We start from the raw sequence: 19,293 nt of genomic DNA on the forward strand, positions 1-19,293 counted from the left end.
AAAATCATTACCTTCTCACCCTGGCCTGATGGCTTAATCAGCTGGAGAGTCATCCCATATACGAAAAGGTTGAGAGTTCAATTCCTGGTCAGGACCATTACCTAGGTTGCAGATTTGATCCCCGGTCCAGGAATGTAAAGGAGGCAACCAATTGATGTTTCTCTCTCACACACTGATGTTCTCTCTCTCTCTCTCTCTCTCTCTCTCTCTCTCTCTCTCTCTCTCCCTCCTTCCTCTCTTCCCAAAATCAATAAAAACATATCCCTGGGTGAGGATTTGAAAAAAAATAATAACCATCTTTAAGAACAACAATGAAAAGTCCTAGCCGGTTGCTCAGAGTGTTGACCCATGAACTAAAGTCCACCACTTTTACTGGAAGTCCTAGAAAGAGCAATTAGGGAAAAAAAAAAATAATGATTAATATAAATGAATAAATGGCATCCAATTAGGAAAGGAAGAAGTAAAACTGATGACAGGATTTTACATAAAGAAAACCCTAAAGACTACCAAAAAAACTGTTAGAAATTATTAATAGATACAGTAAAGTACAGAGTACAAAATCAATTTACAAAAATTGTGGTGCTTCTATATACTACTTACAAACTATAAGAAAGAAAAATTAAGAAACAATCCTATTTAAAAATCACAACAAGAAGAGTAAAATATTTAGGAATAAATTTCACCTAAGAGTTGTGAAATGCCTGTACAATGAAAGCTATAAGACATTTAAAAAAATGAAGATGACACAAAGAAATGGAAAGATATTCCATGTTCATGTACTGGAAGAATTAACATTACAAAATTGTCCATATTACATAAAGCAATCTACAGATTTAATGCAATCACTATAAAATTCCAATGGCATTTTTCACAGAAATAGAACAACAACAAAAACAAAAAACCCTCAAATTTGTACAGAACCACAAAAGATCCCAAGCAGCCAAAGCAATCCTGAGAAAGAAAGAGAGAGAGAGAGAGAGAGAGAGAGAGAAAGAGAGAGAGAGAGAGAAAGGAAGGAAGGAAGGAAGGAAGGAAGGAAGGAAGGAAGGAAGGAGGGAAGGAAGGAAGGAAAGAAGGGAGGGAGGGAAGAAAGAAAGAAGCTTGAGAGGAGGAAGGAAGATGGCTGCCGATGGAAAGGCAGACTGCAAGATAGTGTGAGAGAGAGAGAACTATATAACCGGACACCCGGAGGAGAACATGGGGAGACAAAGAAACAGCCCGCATATGAAAGAAAAGCAGGCATCACCAGAAAAGGAAGTAAACGACATGGAGGCAAGCAACCTGTCAGAGAAAGAATTCAGAGAGATGGTCATAAGGTGGATGAAAAGAATGGAAGACAAATTCAACCATATGTGTAAGAACCAAGAGGAAATGAAGAAGAACCAGGAAGAAGTGAAAAATGACATCACTGCTATAAAGAATTCAATAGAAAGCATCAACAGTAGACTAGAAGAAGCAGAGGACTGCATCAGTGAGCTAGAAGACAAAGTAGGAAAAAATATCCAAGCAGAGCAGCTTATAGAAAAAATAAATAAAAAGCAGGAGGAGAGCCTAAGAGAACTTTGGGACAACACAAAATGAAACAACATCCGCATAATTGGAATGCCAGAAGGAGAGGAAACTGAGCAAGGAATAGAAAACCTGTTTGAAGAAATAATGACAGAAAACTTCCCTGATATAGGGAAGAAAAAACTCACACAAACCCAAGAAGCTCACTGAGTCCCAAACAAAATGAACTCATAAAGACATACGCCAAAGCAAAATATAATTAAATTGGCAAAAACCAACGACAAAGTAAGAATACTAAAAGCAGCCAGAGGGAGAGACAGAAAGTTACCTACAAAGGATCCCCCATCAGACTGGCGAATGATTTCTAAACAGAAAACATCAGGCAAGAAGGGAATGGAATGAAATATACAAAGTCATGAAAAGGAAGGGTCTGAATCCAAGAATACTGCACCCAGCAAGGCTATCACTCAAAATTGAGGGTGAAATCAGGAGCTTCACAGACAAAAAAGGACTGAGGGAGCTTATTACCACCAAACCAGCAATGCAAGAAATGCTAAAGGGTCTACTGTAAAAAGAACAAATAGGAAACGAAGAAGGAACACAGGGGTAAAGAATAAAAATGGCGACAAGTACCTATCAATAATAACTTTAAATGTAAATGTATGAAATGCCCCAATCAAAAGACATAGGGTAACTGGGTGGATAAGAAAACAGGACCCATATATCTGCTGTCTACAGGAACCCCACCTCAGAAAAAAAGACACACACAGACTGATGGTGAAGGGATGGAAAAAGGTTTTTTAGGCGAATGGAAATGAAAAAAAAAAAGCTGACTTATATTTGACAAGTAAGATCTCAAAGTGAAGGACATAAAAAGAGATAAGTAAGGCCACTTCATAATACTAAGTGGAGCAATCCAACAAGAAGAAATAACTCTGGTAAACATATACGCACCCAATACAGGAGCACCCAAATACATAAAAAAAACTTCTTGAGGATATCAGGGGGGAGATTTACAGTAATACAATCATAGTAGGGGACTTAATACCCTACTATCACCATTGGACAAATCCTCTAAAAAAAAATCAGCAAAGAAACATCAATCCTAAATGACTCATAGATCAGATGGAATTAATTGACATCTTTAGAACATTTCACCCCGAAGCTGCAGAATATACATTCTTCTCAAGTGAACATCAGTCATTTTCAAAGATAGACCATGTATTGGGTCACAAGCAAAGTCTATTCAAATTCAAGAAGATAGAAATCATATCAAGCATCTTCTCAGATCACAATGGCATAAAACTGAAAATCAACTACAATGAAAACAATAAAAAAAAATCAAACACATGGAGACTAATTAGCATGCTATTAAACAATGACTGGGTTACCAGAGAGAACAAAGAAGAAATAAAAAACAACAGGGCAACAAACGACAATGAGAACACAACAACCCAAAACCTATGGGACACAGTGAAAGCAGTCTTGAGAGGGAAGTTCATAGCTCTACAAGCCTACTGCAAAAAACAAGAAACAATGGTAATAAATTACCTAACCCGACAACTCAAAGAGTTAGAGAGCAACAAGAAAAGCCCAGTGTAAGCAAAAGGAAGGAAATAATAAAGATCAGAGCGGAGATAAACGACATAGAGACCAAAAAAACAATACAAAAGATCAACAAAACCAAGAGCTGGTTCATTGAAAGGATAAACAAGATTGATGAACCTCTAGCCAGGCTCACCAAGAAACAAAGAGAGAGGACCCAAATAAACAAAATCAGAAATGAAAGAGGAGAAATAACAACAGACCCCACAGAAATACAAAGGATTGTAAAAAAAATACTATGAACAACTCTATTACAACAAACTAGACAACCTGGAGGAAATGGACATATTCCTAGAAAAATACACTTTACAAAAGTCAATCAGGAAGAATCTAAAAATCTCAATAAGACAATAGTTACGGAAGAAATTGAAGCAGTAATCAAAAAGTTTCCAGCAAATAAAAGCCCGGGGAGATTTACCAAACATTCAAGGAAGAACTAAAACCTATCCTCCTCAGACTATTCCAAAAAATTCAAAAGGAAGGAACACTTCCAAGCTCATTCTATGAATCCAGCATCACCCTAATACCAAAACCAGATACAGACAACACAATGAAAGAGAATTACAGGCCAATATCCCTCATGAACATAGATGCCAAAATCCTCAACAAAATTCTAGCAAATCGGATCCAGCAGTACATCAGAAAGATCACACACCATGACCAAGTAGGATTTATCCCAGGGATGCAAGGATGGTACAATATCCGCAAATCAATAAACATGATACATCACATAAACAAATTGGGAGATAAAAATTAGTCTTATCAATTGATGCAGAAAACACATTTGACAAAATCCAACACCTATTTTTTGATAAAAGCTCTCAGCAAGGTGGGAATAGAAGGATCATACCTCAACATAATAAAAGCCATATATGACAAACCCATATATGACAAACCCAACATAATAAAAGCCATATATGACAAACCCACAGGCAACAGCATACACAATGGGCAAAAACTAAAACCATTTCACCTAAGAACAGGAACAAGACAGGGATGCCCCCTCTCACCACTCCTATTCAACATAGTAATGGAAGTATTAGCCATTGTCATTAGACAAGAGGAAGAAATAAAAGGCATCCAAAATGGAAAAGAAGAAGTAAAACTGTCCTTATTCGCAGATGACATGATATTGTACTTAAAAAATCCTAAAGACACCATCAAAAAACTATTAGACTTAATAAATGAATTTGGCAATGTAGCAGGATACAAAATTAACGCCAATAAATCTATGACATTTCTATACACCAATAGTGACCTTACAGAAAGAGAGACTTAAAAAGCAATCCCATTTACCATCACACCAAAAAAATTAAGATACCTAGGAATAAACTTAACTAAGGAGATAAAAGACCTCTACTCAGAAAACTATAGGACTTTGAAAAGAGATAAAGGAAGACAAAAACAGATGGAAGAACATACCATGTTCATGGATTGGTAGAATCAACATCATTAAAATGTCCATACTACCCAAAGCAATCTATAAATTCAACGCACTCCCATTAAAATACCAACGGCATATTTCACAGATCTAGAACGAACTCTCCAAAAATTCATCTGGAATAAAAAAAGACCCCGAATAGCTGCAGCAATCCTGAGAAAGAAGAACAAAGTAGGTGGGATCTCAAGCTGTATTACAAAGATACTGTTCTCAAAACTGCCTGGTACTGGCACAAGAACAGACATATAGATCAACGGAATAGAAGAAAGAACCCAGAAATCGACCCAAACCAATATGCTCAATTAATATTTGACAAAGGAGGCAAGAACATACAATGGAGTCAAGACAGTCTCTTCAGTAAATGGCGTTGGGAAAATTGGACAGATACATGCAAAAAGATGAAACTAGACCACCAACTCACACCATACACAAAAATAAACTCAAAATGGATAAAAGACTTAAACGTAAGACGGGAAACCATAAAAATACTAGAGGAATCCACAGGCAGCGAAATCGCAAACATATGCCGAAGGAATTTCTTCTCTGATAATGCTTCTAGGGCAATGGAAACTAAAGAGAAAATAAACAAATGGACTACATCAAAATAAAAAGCTTATGCACAGCAAAGGAAACCATCAACAAAACAACAAGAAGACCCACTACATGGGAGAACATATTTGCCAATGATATCACCGATAAGGGTATAATCTCCAACATTTACAGGGAACTCATGCAACTTAACAATAGGAAGATAAACAATCCAATCAAAAAATGGGCAACGGACCTAGATAGACACTTTCCGAAAGAGGACATACAGAAGGCCGAATGACATATGAAAACATGCTCAAAGTCACTAATTATACGTGAGATGCAAATCAAAATGACAATGCAGTATCATCTCACACCTGTCAGAATGGCTATCATCAACAAATCAACAAACAACAAGTGTTGGAGAGGATGTGGAGAAAAAGGAACCCCTCTGCACTGCTGGTGGGAATGCAGACTGGTGCAGCCACTATGGAAGACAGTATGGAGTTTCCTCAAAAAAACTAAAAATGGAACTCCCTTTTGACCCAGTGATCCCACTTCTAGGAATATATCCCAAGAAAACAGAAACACCAATCAGAAAAGATATATGCACTCCTATGTTCATAGCAGCACAATTCACCATAGCTAAGATTTGGAAACAGCCTAAGTGCCCATCAGCAGATGAGTGGATTAGAAAACTGTGGTACATCTACACAATGGAATACTATGCTGCTGTAAAATTGAAGGAATTCTTACCATTTGTAACAGCATGGATGGAGCTGGAGAGCATTATGCTAATGAAATAAGCCAGTCAGAGAAAGATAAATACCACATGATCTCACTCATTTGTGGATTATAGAGAACATAGACTGATGAACAGGACAGATCCAAAGACAGAGAAACAGCGATCACACTATCAATCCCCAGAGGGAAAGTAGGGGAAGGAGGGGGTAAGGGGAAGAGATCAACCAAAGGACATGTATGCATGCATATAAGCCAAACTCATGGACAACAGGGGGATGAGAGCATGAGTGGGGGGGAGGGAGGGAGGATGGGGGTTTAATGGAGAGGATGAGGACACATTTGTAGTACCTTAACTAATAAAGAATTAAAATATATCTACACTAATAAAAGAGAAACATGGTAATTAGCGTACGACCGCTACCCTTTTCACTGGCTAATCAGTGAGTATATGCAAATTAACTGTCAGCCAAGATGGCGGTTAATTTGCATATACCGGCTCTGAGTGAAGACTGAAGACAACATGGAAGCCAAGGGCTATAGAAGGGAGCAAAGTAGAGGTGGCGGACACAGTAAAGGAGCCAAGGCTGCAGAGGCAGGAGGCGGGAGGGGAAACCCAGCCACAGCGGCTGCAAGTGGGAGGGGAAACCAGGAAGCAGTGGCTCGGGGCGGGTTGGGAAAACCCACCCAGATGGAGTGGCTTGGGGCGGGTTGGGAAAACCCACCCAGATGGAGTGGCTGGGGGCAGATTGGACAAACCCACCAAGACTGAGAGGCTGGAGAAGAAGAGGAAGAAAGCCCCGGGGAATAGGAAAACAATAAAGAAAGAGGAGAGTGGGGGAAAGAACCTCATATGTCTGTCCTGTGTGAGATTCTACCTTTGAGCCCAGGAGTTACTATAGTAACCAGTCTAAGGGAATAGTGATCAATCAGAAAGGGTATCAAGGCATCAGGATCTGCAGCCTTTATAAGCCAAAGGGAAAGGAACTCAGTGGGACCCTTTTCCCCTCCCCGCATGGAGTGAGTCTGTGCTATGGTACTCTTTCCCCCTCCCCACGTGGGAATCTGTACTTGTTCTTCAATAAATTTCCACCTTTGCTATACCAAAAAAAAAAAAAAGACTGAAAGGCTGGGGGCGGGTTGGACAAACCCACCAAGACAGAGCGGCTGGGGGCGGGTTGGGAAAACCCACTCAGATGGAGCGGCTGGGGGCAGGTTGGGAAATCCCACCAAGCCTGAGCAGCTGGGGGCGGGTTGGGCATACCCACCAAGCCGCAGCGGCTGGGAGCAGGTTGGGAAAACCCACCAAGACTGAGAGGCTGGGTGCGGGTTGGGCAAACCCACCCAGCTGCAGTGGCTGGGGGCAAGTTGGGAAATCCCAGCAGCAGCGGCTGGGGGCGGGTTGGGAAAACCCACCAAGACTGAGCGGCTGGGGGCGGGCTGTGCAAACCGACCAAGCTGGAGCAGCTGGGGGCGGGTTGGGCAAACCCACCCAGCTGGAGCGGCTGGGGCGGGTTGGGCATACCTACCCAGCCACAGTGGCTGGGGGAGGATGGAAAAACCCAGCAGCAGTGGCTGGGTGCAGGTTGGGCAAACCCATCAAGCTGGAGTGGATGGGGGCGGGTTGGACAAACCCACCAAGACGGAGCAGCTGGGGGAGGGTTGGGTAAACCCACCAAGACAGAGCAGCTGGGGGCGGGTTGGGCAAACCCAGCAGCAGTGGCTGTGGGCAGGTTGGGCAAACCCACCCAGCTGCAGCGGCTGGGGGAGGATTGGGAAAACCCACCAAGCCGGAGCAGTTGGGGCGGGTTGCGCAAACCCACCAAGCTGGAGCGGCTGGGGGCGGGAGCGAAGCCCGCCTCAGCAGGTTTTGCTCCCTTCTCTGCTTTCCTCCAGCCACAGTAAGCCCTATTCTTGCAGGAATCTTCCTGCAATTGGCCTCTAGTATATATATAAAATTTTAGAAAATACAAATGGTCTATAATGAGAGAAAACGGATTGGTGATTTCCCAGAGCCTAGGTGAGATTACAAAGGGCCAACAACAGAAAACTTATGGGTGAGAGATATGTTTACTTTCAGTTGTGAGGGTGGTACATATTAGATCATAAGTTATCAAACTATATACTTTTAAGTATGTGCAATTTACCACATGTCATTTATAGCTCAAGAGAGTTGTTTTTAAAAAGTTAAACAAGGTGAGACATTTTTTTATCTTTATTTATTTATTTTTTAATTTTATGCAGCGTTTCTCAACCTGTGGGTCGCGACCCCTTTGGGGGTCGAACGACCCTTTCACAGGGGTTGCCTAAATACATCCTGCATATCAGATATTTAGATTATGATTCATAACAGTAGGAAAATTACAGTTATGAAGTAGCAGCGAAAATAATTTTATGGTTGGGGGTCACCACAACATGAGGAACTGTATTAAAGGGTCGCGGCATTGGGAAGGTTGAGAACCACTGGTTTAAGGTATTACAAATAGTAGTCCGTATGTCTCTTTCCCCCCCTGCCCCCCCCACCACTGACCTCCCCAAAAGGTGAGATATTTTATGTAAGGAGATGGGTAGTGCCATTTGGCCTAAAAATCCAGTGAATAACACTGTTGACCCCAGGGAAGGGATAGTCCATAACAACCCCCAAAAGACAGATGCAAAGTAGCAGGTACTCTAGTTCAGGTAGGAGAAAAAGAGTGAATAAAAGCTAGGCAAAATAAAAACAACAACTATTTGATAAAGAAGAAGCCATCTCTGTGTGTGAGCTTGGGCTGAACAAAGATGGTCAGAGTGGAAATAAAAAGGAAAAGATGGATAAAAGGAAGAATTTTATGATTAAAAAATAGAAATAATTTGGGAAAAGGATATTACTGCTGTCCTCTCTTCTGTAAAGTTAAGTGTGTGAGGCTAGGGGTTCCGAAGGACAAAGAAGCGCCCAGCGGACCAGTGAGGCTGAGCCTTCAAGTCAGAGCATGGGCCACCATTGCTGCATCAGATTCACAAAGTCCAGTCTCGGTAAATAAAGCCTGGAATGAGCCAACAGCATAGTGCATGCTCACAGAGAAAAATTCCACTAAATAAACTATCTTTACCAGGTTCAGACCCAAACTAATTCCAATTTCATCACTTATTTTAAAATGTGAAAAAATTCTCATGCACAGGAAATAAGACTTTTAGAAACAAGAATAGCAACAACAACAAAAACCACACAAAAAATAAAATAAGACTTTCTTTGAAAACTATATAGAATACTTACATAGAAAATAAGACTTTCTTTTAACACTATAAACAAAGGACTAAAATGATCTTAAATATCTAAAAATGTTAGTAACATGGAAATTCCACCTATTAACATAGCAAGATGATCTTCGGTTCCTTGTAATCAACTCTTTCATAAATACATGTTCTGGTACAACTATTTACCTGTAACAATCTATATTTAGAATGAAGATCTGCGTTGTGAAAGGACATCAGAAATGCTATACCTAGCCCTAGTCAGTTTGGCTCAGTGGATAGAGCGTCGGCCTGCAGACTGAAGGGTCCCAGGTTCGATTCTGGCCAAGGGCACATGCCCGGGTTGCGGGCTCGATCCCCACTGGGGGGCATGCAGGAGGCAGCCAATCAATGATTCTTTCTCATCATTGATGTTTCTATCTCTCTCTCCCTCTCCCTTCCTCTCTGAAATCAATAAAAGAAATATATTTTTTAAAAAGAAATGCATTATCTAAAGCTTTACATGCAAGAAGAATTAAGCTTTGATTGCCCTTATCAACAAGGCTAATCTTATGAACCAAGAAATCAATCCCAAATCCTAATTCTATAACCACTCCCCTCAAAATCCACCCACCTTATATTCTCCCCAGCTGCATGGACAAAGCATTTTTTGCCACCCAGCACATACAACCTGCATACCTGTTTGGAAGGTAGGATTTGCTCCAGGGTACATGTTGGGGGAGTAGGCAGGAGCTGCTGCTGCATAGCTCATGGGGAAACCAGCTGGAGAAAAACACACAGAATAATCTGATGTTATCACTTGAAGAAGTAACATGATTTTACAACCAGGGTGCCCACAGACACAGTCACTCTTACCTTCTTTATCAGAACTCCAGACTAACTTAGGCAGCCCAACAGCACTATGTAAGCTGAGCAGTTTGTCTCTAGTTGTCTCTCCTTTTCTCAGAATTGTGATGGGTCACAATCCTAATCATGTATTTTAAACCTATGAGTAATGTTTACAACTTTTGCCCTGGCCAGTGTGGCTCAGCTGGTAGAGCATCATCCTGTACACCAAAGGATCACTGGTTTGATTCCAGGTTAGAGCACATGTCAAGGTTGTGGGTTCCATCCCTAGTTGGGGTGCATGTGGGAGGCAACGGATTGATGTCTCTCTCTCTCTAAAAATCAATAAAAACATATTTTAAAAAATACAACTTTCAACAAAGGAAAAAACTGGGCAGAAACTAAGAATACAAAATAACACATATAGGTATATACTAGTCAGAGAACTGCCAATTTTATCCTAGATTCTAATTCCATAATATAAGACTGATAAAAGCATTCAGTGCTGAAGGGGCTCTAACAGTGACCCATGGAACTGGCAAAAAGCCAATCTCATGATCTACTTGGAAGCAACCTTGCATTTATTAATACTAACAAGGAATCCTTTATAAAATTAAACCACAGCCACTAATAATTCATCTGAACACAAAAGAAACAGCAAATAAGACATTAATTTGTCTTTCTCTGTCTGACTTATTTCACTTAGCATAATACCCTCAAGATCAGTGGTTCTCAACCTTCCTAATGCCGCGACCCTTTAATACAGTTCCTCATGTTGTGGTGACCTCCAAACATAAAATTATTTTTGTTGCTATTTCATAACTGTAATTTTGCTACTGTTATGAATCGTAATGTAAATATCTGATATGCAGGATGTATTTTCATTGTTACAAATTTAACATAACATAATTATGTTAAACATAATTAAAGCATAGTGATTAATCACAAAACAATATGTAATTATATATGTGTTTTCCGATGGTCTTAGGCGACCCCTCTGAAAGGGTTGTTCGACCCCCAAAGGGGGCGCGACCCACAGGTTGAGAATCGCTGCTCTAGATCCATTCATGTTGTGCAAATGGTAAGATTTCATTATTTTAATAGCCGAGTAATAGTCCATTGTATATAGTACTACCTCTTCTTTATCCAATCATCTATTGATGGGCATTTGGGTTGCTTAAAAAACTTGGCTATTGTAAATAATGCTGCAATGAAAATAGAGGTACATATATAGTTTCAAATTAGTGTTTCGGATTTATTCAGAGATATTCCCAGGAGTGGAATGCTGGACCAAATGGTAATTCTATTTTTAATTTTTTGAGGACCCTCCATACTGTTTTCCATAGTGGCTGTGCCAATTTGCAATCCCACCAACAGTGCACAAGGGTTTTTTTTTTCTCCACATCCACACCAACACTTGTTTGTTGATTTATTGATGACAGCCATTCTGCCAGGTATGAGGTGATATTTCATTGTGGTTTTAATTTGCATTTCATTGATGATTAGTGACATTGAGCATCTTTTCATATGTCTGTTGGCCATCTATATGTCATCTTTATATAATTTCACTTACATGTGAAATCTAAAGAACAAAACAAACAAACAAAAACAGATTCATGGATACAGAGAACAAACTTAAGGTTGCTGTTCTTGGTCTTTTGATTCTGTATCAATCTGAAAATTGGCTAATAAGGTACTAAAAAATCTCTGCTGAGATTTCGATTGGAATCACATTGAATTTAGGTATAAATTTGGAGGGTGATGACATCTTTACAAAACTGAGTCTTCCCTTCCATAGATAGGTGCATATATTTCCATTTATTTAGATATTCATAAATATTTTCCAACAAAAAAAAAGACATTAAGATTATAGTCAAAATCCTGGCCATCAACAGATGGAGAATTATGTAGTATTATTATGTAAAATATAAAAAGAACAAAGCAACCTCTGTGAATTGATTGGAAATGGTTCCTAGAATGTACTAAGCTGAGAAAGCAAAGTGAACTCAACCTGCATTTCTATTCCAGAAAAGAACCTGTGGTTCAGCCATGTGGAGTATGTGGGCCAACAGTCTCTAGCAGCAGCACCTTCCAGGGCCACTTTGGCCTAATGAGGGCCTCCTCTCACTGCCAATCCTTGACCCAGAGGTCCCATTCAGTTGGCTGAGACTTTGGCAAATGTGTATCACAATTCTGAGGCTCCCCTACCCATTCTGCTGCTTCCCCAGTGAACCTTTCAAAAGTGTTATCCTCCCCTAAAATGTCTGTATTTCTAATGCCATCAAGTATGTACCATCTTTTGTATAACAAAGAGGAAAATAGAATGTATGGATGCAGTTGGCCTAACATGGACTGAATGTCTGTGTTCCCTCCAAAATTGTATGTTGAAACCCTAACTCCCAATGTGATGGTATTTGGAGATACTCAACAGTAATCATTTCACAATGTATACATATATTAAATCATCACAAACATCTTTATAAAACACTAGTGACTCAGTGCATGAAATTCGTGCACATTAAAAGGGAATTAGAGGAAATATTTTAATATTGCTATTTCCCCTTTCTCTATTATAGAAGTGTCAGAGATGAAAGAAAATTAGTAAAATGTATATGAAAATCTTCCTCCTGTCGGAGTTTGGGGCAAGCCACGGGAACCAGAGTCAAGTCCCCACCCACCCACATGCACCTCAAAATCGCGCAAGACCCAAACCCGGCCATCCCCATCCCCATTGGGCTAGATCCAGACCTGGCCAGCCCCACCCCTATCAAGCCCCGCCGGGCGGGGGGCGCAGCCTGAGGTCCCCCATCAAGCTCCACCAGGCAGGGGATGTGGCCTGAGGTCCCCATCAAGCCCTGCCAGGCGGTGGGTGCAGCCTGAGGTCCTGCAGCCTGGCACCAGGGCGGGGGGCACAGCCTGAGGTTCCCTGTCAAGCCCCACCAGGCAGGGGGTGCAGCCTTAGGACCCCTTGCCCCGGCCAAGCGCTATGCAGCCTCAGGTCCCTGCTGATTGCTTGTTAAGGCTAATTATGGGAACTCGGCCTCCGCTGTGGGTGCAGCCATCTGGTGTTATGGGATCCCTGCCTCTGCTGTGGGCACAGCCACCTTTGTTATGGTGTGATGGTCAATTTGCATACTCCCTCTCTATTAGATAGGATGCTGTAGAAACTAGGCATATACAATTTTTGTATATCATTCCTCAATATAGCTGGGGGGGAAATGATCAATCAACATGCTATCTGCCTAACAAAAGAAAACATCAACTGGACTACCTATGACTTTTAATACACTGTGTATTACATTCAATGTAAAAACAACAGGAACCCCAAGAGACAGGACCATGTAGCTGAAAACAAAAGAAAAGACACATTGACAATAGAAACAGACCCACAGGTGATCCAGCCAACAGGTTTTTAAAATAACTATGAGTAGTATATTAAAGAAAACAGAAAATGAAAAACCTTGATTCAATACACAACCAGAATTAGCAAAATGAAAACAGATCAGAACAAAATTATATTAAAGCTCACAGAAAAAACAATGGAAATATAAAAAGGATGTAAAAGACATGAGGCAAAGTAAAATGACCTAATCCTATCTAATAATAGACAAAGATTGAAATTAACCATACCTCCACTACGCTTCCCATTGGATAATCAGCGAGATATGCAAATTAACTGCCAACAAAGATGGCGGCCGGCAGCCAAGCAGCTAAAGCAAGCAAGAGGCTTGCTTGCTCCAGTGATGGAGGAAGCCAAGGTTCCCAGCCTGCTGCAGCCCGGCTTTGAGCTCTGAAAGCAACAAAGTTGCAATTATAGAGCTAAACAAACCCCAGATACCTGCTTTCAGCAGGCCGTGGCCTCGGAGCTGGAGCGGCAACAAAGTTTCAATTATAGAAGGTAAATAAAACCCAGAGTAAAATAAAAAAGAAAAAGAAAAAAAGGAGAGGCTGGGAGCTTCAGTCGCCAGCGGGCTTGGCCAGCCTGAAAACCCTCAGCCCCTCACCCAGACTGGCCAGGCACCCCAGTGGGGACCCCCACCCTAAAGAGGGTGTGGCCAGCCTGAAAACAGCCATCAGCCCCTCATCCAGGCTGGCCAGGCACCCCAGTGGGGACCCCCACCCTAAAGGGTGTGTGACCAGCTGCAAACAGCCATCAGCCCCTCACCCAGGCTGGCCAGGCACCGAAGCGGGACCCCCACCCTGATCCGGGACACCCTTCAGGGCAAACCAGCCGACCCCCACCCGTGCACCAGGCCTCTATCCTACACAGTAAAAGGGTAATATACAAACTAACCCTAACAGCAGAAAGACTGGGAATGACTGGTCACTATGACACACACTGACCACCAGGGGGCAGACGCTCAATGCAGGAGCTGTCCTCTGGTGGTCAGTGAGCTCCCACAGGGGGAGCTCGGCTCAGCCACAAGCCAGGCTGATGGCTGCCAGTACAGCAGTGGTGGTGGGAGCCTCTCCTGCCTCCTCAGCAGTGCTAAGGATGTCCGACTGAAGCTTAGGTCTGCTCCCCGTTGGCAAGTGGACATCCCCCGAGGGCTGCCGAGCTGCCAGAGGGATGTCTGATTGACAGCTTAGGCCCAATCCCCCGGGGAGCAGGCCTAAGCCAGCAGGTGGTCATCCCCCGAGGGGTCCCAGACTGCGAGAGGGCACAGGCTGGGCTGAGGGACCTTCTGCCGCCCCCCCCACCCCCCCGAGTGCACAAATTTTTGTGCACTGGGCCTCTAGTATACTTATAAATGGAGTTCCAGGACAGAGAGAAAAGGGCAGGAAAAAAAAGATTTGAAGAGCTACTGTTACTGCTGGAATAAATTAGCCCACATGAATCAAGAAGCTCTGTGAGCACTAAGCAAGAGAAATATAAAAAATCAAACAAACAAAAAAACTAGTCATGTCACAGTAAAAACAAAGATATTTTAAAAGTAGTGAGGAAATTAAGGGGTGAGGTGAGAGCAATGGGGGAGGGGACATGTTAAGTTCAAAGAAACAAAAATAATTATCACAGAAACCAGTAGACAATACAATTATACCTTTAAAGTGCTAAGAGAAAGTAACTGCCAATCAAAATTATATACACAGTGTGGTGAGCAAAAAATGCCCCTCCCCCCACAAAGATACTACAAATCAAATCCCTAGAACTTGTAAATAATACCTTATTTGGAAACAGGGCCTTCATGGACATAAGTTAAGAGTCTGGAGATAAGATCATCATGGATTACCCAGGTGGGCCCTAAATCCAATGACAAGTGTCCACATAAAAAACACACAGAAGGGCTTCTAGTCAAGATGGCTGATCGGTAAATGCTGCACTTGCCTCCTTCCATAACAACATCAAAATTACAACTAAGTTACAGAACAAGCATCAGTGAGAACTGTCTGAGATTTAGTTGAACAGAAGTCCTGTAACTAAGGATATACATAGGAAGACACATTGAGACTAGTAGGAGGGGCAGAGAAACAGAACACACTGGTCCCACACTCACATGTGGTGGATAAAAATCTCGGCTGTGGAGGTCCCCCCTGAAGAGGGAGGGGTGCCAGCCCCACACAAGGCTTCCTGAGCCCAGGCTTCCAGTGCCGGAAGAAAGTCCCCATAAATTCTGGCTGTAAAATTAGTTTAGATTGTGTCTGAATGAGATGGAGGACTCCTAGAGTCCCAGGAGTTCCTTTTAAAAAGCCCGCACAGGGACTTGGACTGACTCACTCTGAGCTCCAACACTGGGGCAGCAGCTTGAAAAGCACCAGGGAAAAATGGGGAGGAAATGAATTGTCTGGCATCAGTGTGAGGGCTACAGGGCTAAAGTGGCATCTTTCTCCATTGTCCCTTTGCTGATCCTTCTCCCCAAAGAGACCACAGGCAGGAGCCATAGCTGAGTCACCATCAACCTAGCTAAAATTGCTCTCCACCCCTTGATGATTACCTGATACTCTGCCACACCCAACTTACAGGCCCAATCAAGCTGCCTCCAGGGGCTTTTCTATACTAACTGCCGGACTTGGCAGTTACTAGATTGGGGAGGGGCCATCGGACCCATTATCCTGGAAACCAGACTGATACTTTCCCAACCGAGAACTGATAAAAACTCCGGGTTTCCAGCCAGCCCAGTTGGTCTCCATACAAGAATCTCTGTCCAGCCAAGGGCAGAGTAACAATTTGGACCATGTGGGGAGGAATAATTTTGGGACATGGAAACACACCAACCATAATCCCTGAAAGCCAAACAGCAACTCCATCAACTAAAGCCCTTTCAGAAACACACTTTTGAATGATTAAATTGACAGCTGGCTAACAGGCAAAGGTGGGCAGAGGAGCCCAGGAAATATGGGGCACTTTGCTGAACCAGCCATGGAATCCGTGCTGCTAAAAACCTACTTCAGAGGGCAGATTGGCCCCTCCTGCTTGCAGCCAAGTCCTGTGGAGACAGACAAAAGCAGTGGATGTCTTAGAGCAGTGGTTCTCAAACTTGGCTGCACATTAGGATCACCTGGGAATCTTTTTAAAATCCTGATTTCTGGGCCTCATCCCCTCCGGAAATTCTGTTTCTTTGTTATGGGGTGAGGCCACAACATTAATAACAAAGAAACAGAATTTCCGGAGGATGAGGCCCAGAAATCAGGATTTTAAAAAGATTCATTACTAATGTTGTGCCCCACCCCCCCCACCCCCCATAACAAAGAATCAGAATTTCTGGAGGATGAGGCCCAGAAATCAGGATTTTAAAAAGATTCCCAGGTGATTCTAATGTGCAGCCAAGGTTGAGAACCACTCTTAGAGCTTCAAGCAGGTTGCTAAAAGCCAAAAGACAGTGCCTAACAATGGTTAGCACCTAAGTTCCTAACAGAAAGCCCAGATCTGGCAGACAGAACAGAAGAGTGGGATCAGAAGCGAGTTCACATGGGGCACTAAACTTGGCTGAAACAAATGCCACTTCACTTTTTTTTTTTTCCTTTTTTTTGCTTTTTTTCCTTTTTTCTTTCTTATTGTTTTTTCTCTTTCCATGCTTTTTTCCCCTTTTTAAATTTACCTTTATATCTATCTACTTTATTGATTTGTTGTTATTCTAGTCTCTGTTCTTTCATTCATATATCTAATTTTCCTCTTCCCTTTTCGTACTCAATTTTTTCCTTTTTTCTTTTTTTCACTACACAATCTTTTATCTCTTTTCTTTTGCTTTTCTTTTTCTACTGCTTTCTCATCCTTTCTCTTTTTCTTGTTTTAGGTCTAATTGCTTTCTTTTCTACTTTCCTTTTCAAAGTTTTTCCTTGTATTTTCATTTCTTTCCTCCCTCCTTTATTTTAAACCGATTTGCTTCCCTTATTCCTCTAATTCTTTATTCTTATTTTCTTTAGTTAAGCTCTACATATACATATTCTGCCCCCACTTTTCTTGTTTTTTTGTTTCTGCTTTTTTTGTTTTGCTTTGTTTTCTCCTAGTATTTTTTTCTCTCTTTTTTACTGTCATTCTTGCTCTATTTTTCTCTTTCCTAATTCTCTATTCTCTGGTGGTTGCTTTTGTTGGTGCTGTAGGGGTTTTGTGTATGTTTTGATTTTGTTTCTTCTGTTTTATTTTGTTTTGTTCGGTCAGCATCTCCACAACAGCTCAAAATATGTGGTTAGGGTTGAGCCAGCCTGAGAGGAGACTCCATCCAGGGATAGGACAATAACATTCAAAACCCAACTTCAATAGGAGAACCCAAATAACTCACACAATGGACTTTCCTAGAGCACCCAGCTCAGGAGATCTAAGAGACTGCATCACTGAGTCCCACAAAATACCTACTACATTAGACCACCCCCAAAATCTGGGAGGCATAGCAGTTTAATGTAATGGGTAGAAATGAATACAAAGGGATAGCAAAAATGGGAGACAAAGAAACAACCCCCAAATGAAAGAAAAAGAGGAATATCCAGAAAAGAAACTAACTTACCAGGTGCTATGTATGCATGTTCATTTCCTATTCTCACAGCCCCACAACTTCTCCAAATCTGTATCTAAACTTTGGGTCTCTAGAGACCTTCAGTCTGGGCAGGAGTGATTGCTTACTCGGCTCTCTACTGGGGTTCCCTACACTCCAAGACACATGAGCCAGGAACCAGAGGGGAAGCACAGGGGCAGGTGGGCACAGGAGGGCTATGTGTCTGAAGGAAGGACTACTTAGACTTGGGGATACGAACCTGATTCTAGCATGCAGAGGAAGCCAGGACTACTCTAAGAACCCAAGTTCTCACTCTTTCCAGGAGACCTGATCAGAAAAATGTCATTTGTCTTTGGCCCCCTGCCGGAAGCCGGTCCATCCTTGCTGCTTGACACAGTCGCTGCAGGAAAGAAACATCTGCACAGCATATGTTTCAAGGGACCTGGCATATATAGCATATTGTTCTTAATATGTTTGCTCTCCTTAGTGCCATGTGTTTTAACCAAGGTCACCTCTCTGAGAAAGGTTGTTTCTCCAGGTGGGGATTTTTCCCTGAGGTTAGGGAGGGGATACAACCCCTTAATTAAGTGCCAGGCGGGTAGTTAAGCTACATAATCTTTACTCCCTGGAATGGAGATAAGAAACGCCCTAACCTTTGTAATAGAAATTGACAGGATTAAAATCGGCTGGTATAAATACAGATGTAACAAGACAATAAACATCAGATCCTCATCAGATCCTACACAGAACCTGGCTGGAGAACCTTCCTACAGAACCTGGCGACAGAACCTGGCTGAGGAACCCAACTATGATGATCACCTGAATGCTGCCTTCGTGTCATTCCTTCTTCACCTACTCCATCCACACCTTTGGGGACCCCTGGACCTGCTGGGGCTGGACCCCAGCAGCCCCCCAAGATGCATTCCAGCCAGAGTGCTCGTTCCTAAATCCATTTTGATTAATCTTATATTCTTGTCTCTAGCTTTGATCTCAACTGTCAAGTGCACAGAGACAACCCAGAACTGGTAAATAATGATAACAAGTGGATAAATGTTACATTCTAGAGGACTATTGTCATTAACCCAGGTCTGAACCACTAGGGAAAGTGGCTTGGCTTGAGACAGACCATCCATTGTCTATCAGTATTCTGCTTTTATTGTTAAAAATAATTACTTTGTTATTGCAATAAAGTATAATAAGTTATATAAATAAATAGTAAAATTAAATTAAATTAAATTGCAGGTGAAATGAAGAGCTTCCCAGAAAATAAAAAGACTACCCTAGCTGGTTTGGCTCAGTGGATAGAGTGTCAGGCTGTGGACTAAAGGGGTTCGATTCTGGTCACGGACACATACTCGGGTTGTGGACTTGACCCCCAATAGGGGGTGTGCAGGAGGCAGCCAATCAATAATTCTCTCTCATCATTGATGTTTCTATCTCTCTCTCCCTCTCCCTTCCTCTCTGAAATCAACAAAAATATATATA

General features: G+C 42.0%; 1 protein-coding gene across 4 annotated transcripts in view; it reads right to left on the bottom strand.

Annotated features, from left to right (window-relative positions):
- FAM168B (family with sequence similarity 168 member B) overlaps window positions 1-19,293 on the bottom strand; it is an 84,513-nt gene that overhangs the window by 15,205 nt on the left and 50,015 nt on the right. For all 4 annotated transcript variants that reach the window (XR_011470791.1, XM_070409220.1, XM_070409218.1 and 1 more), the window contains one exon: window positions 9,734-9,817. Coding sequence is in view for 3 of the 4 variants with exons in the window: in XM_070409220.1 (XP_070265321.1) it covers window positions 9,734-9,817 (84 nt within the window). In the remaining variant the exon portion in view is untranslated. The remainder of the gene's footprint in view (window positions 1-9,733; window positions 9,818-19,293) is intronic.

This window comes from Myotis yumanensis, unplaced genomic scaffold, assembly GCF_028538775.1.
Source record: "Myotis yumanensis isolate MYYU_CA2020_CCGP unplaced genomic scaffold, mMyoYum1.0.hap1 SCAF_3, whole genome shotgun sequence".
NCBI lineage: Eukaryota > Metazoa > Chordata > Mammalia > Chiroptera > Vespertilionidae > Myotis > Myotis yumanensis.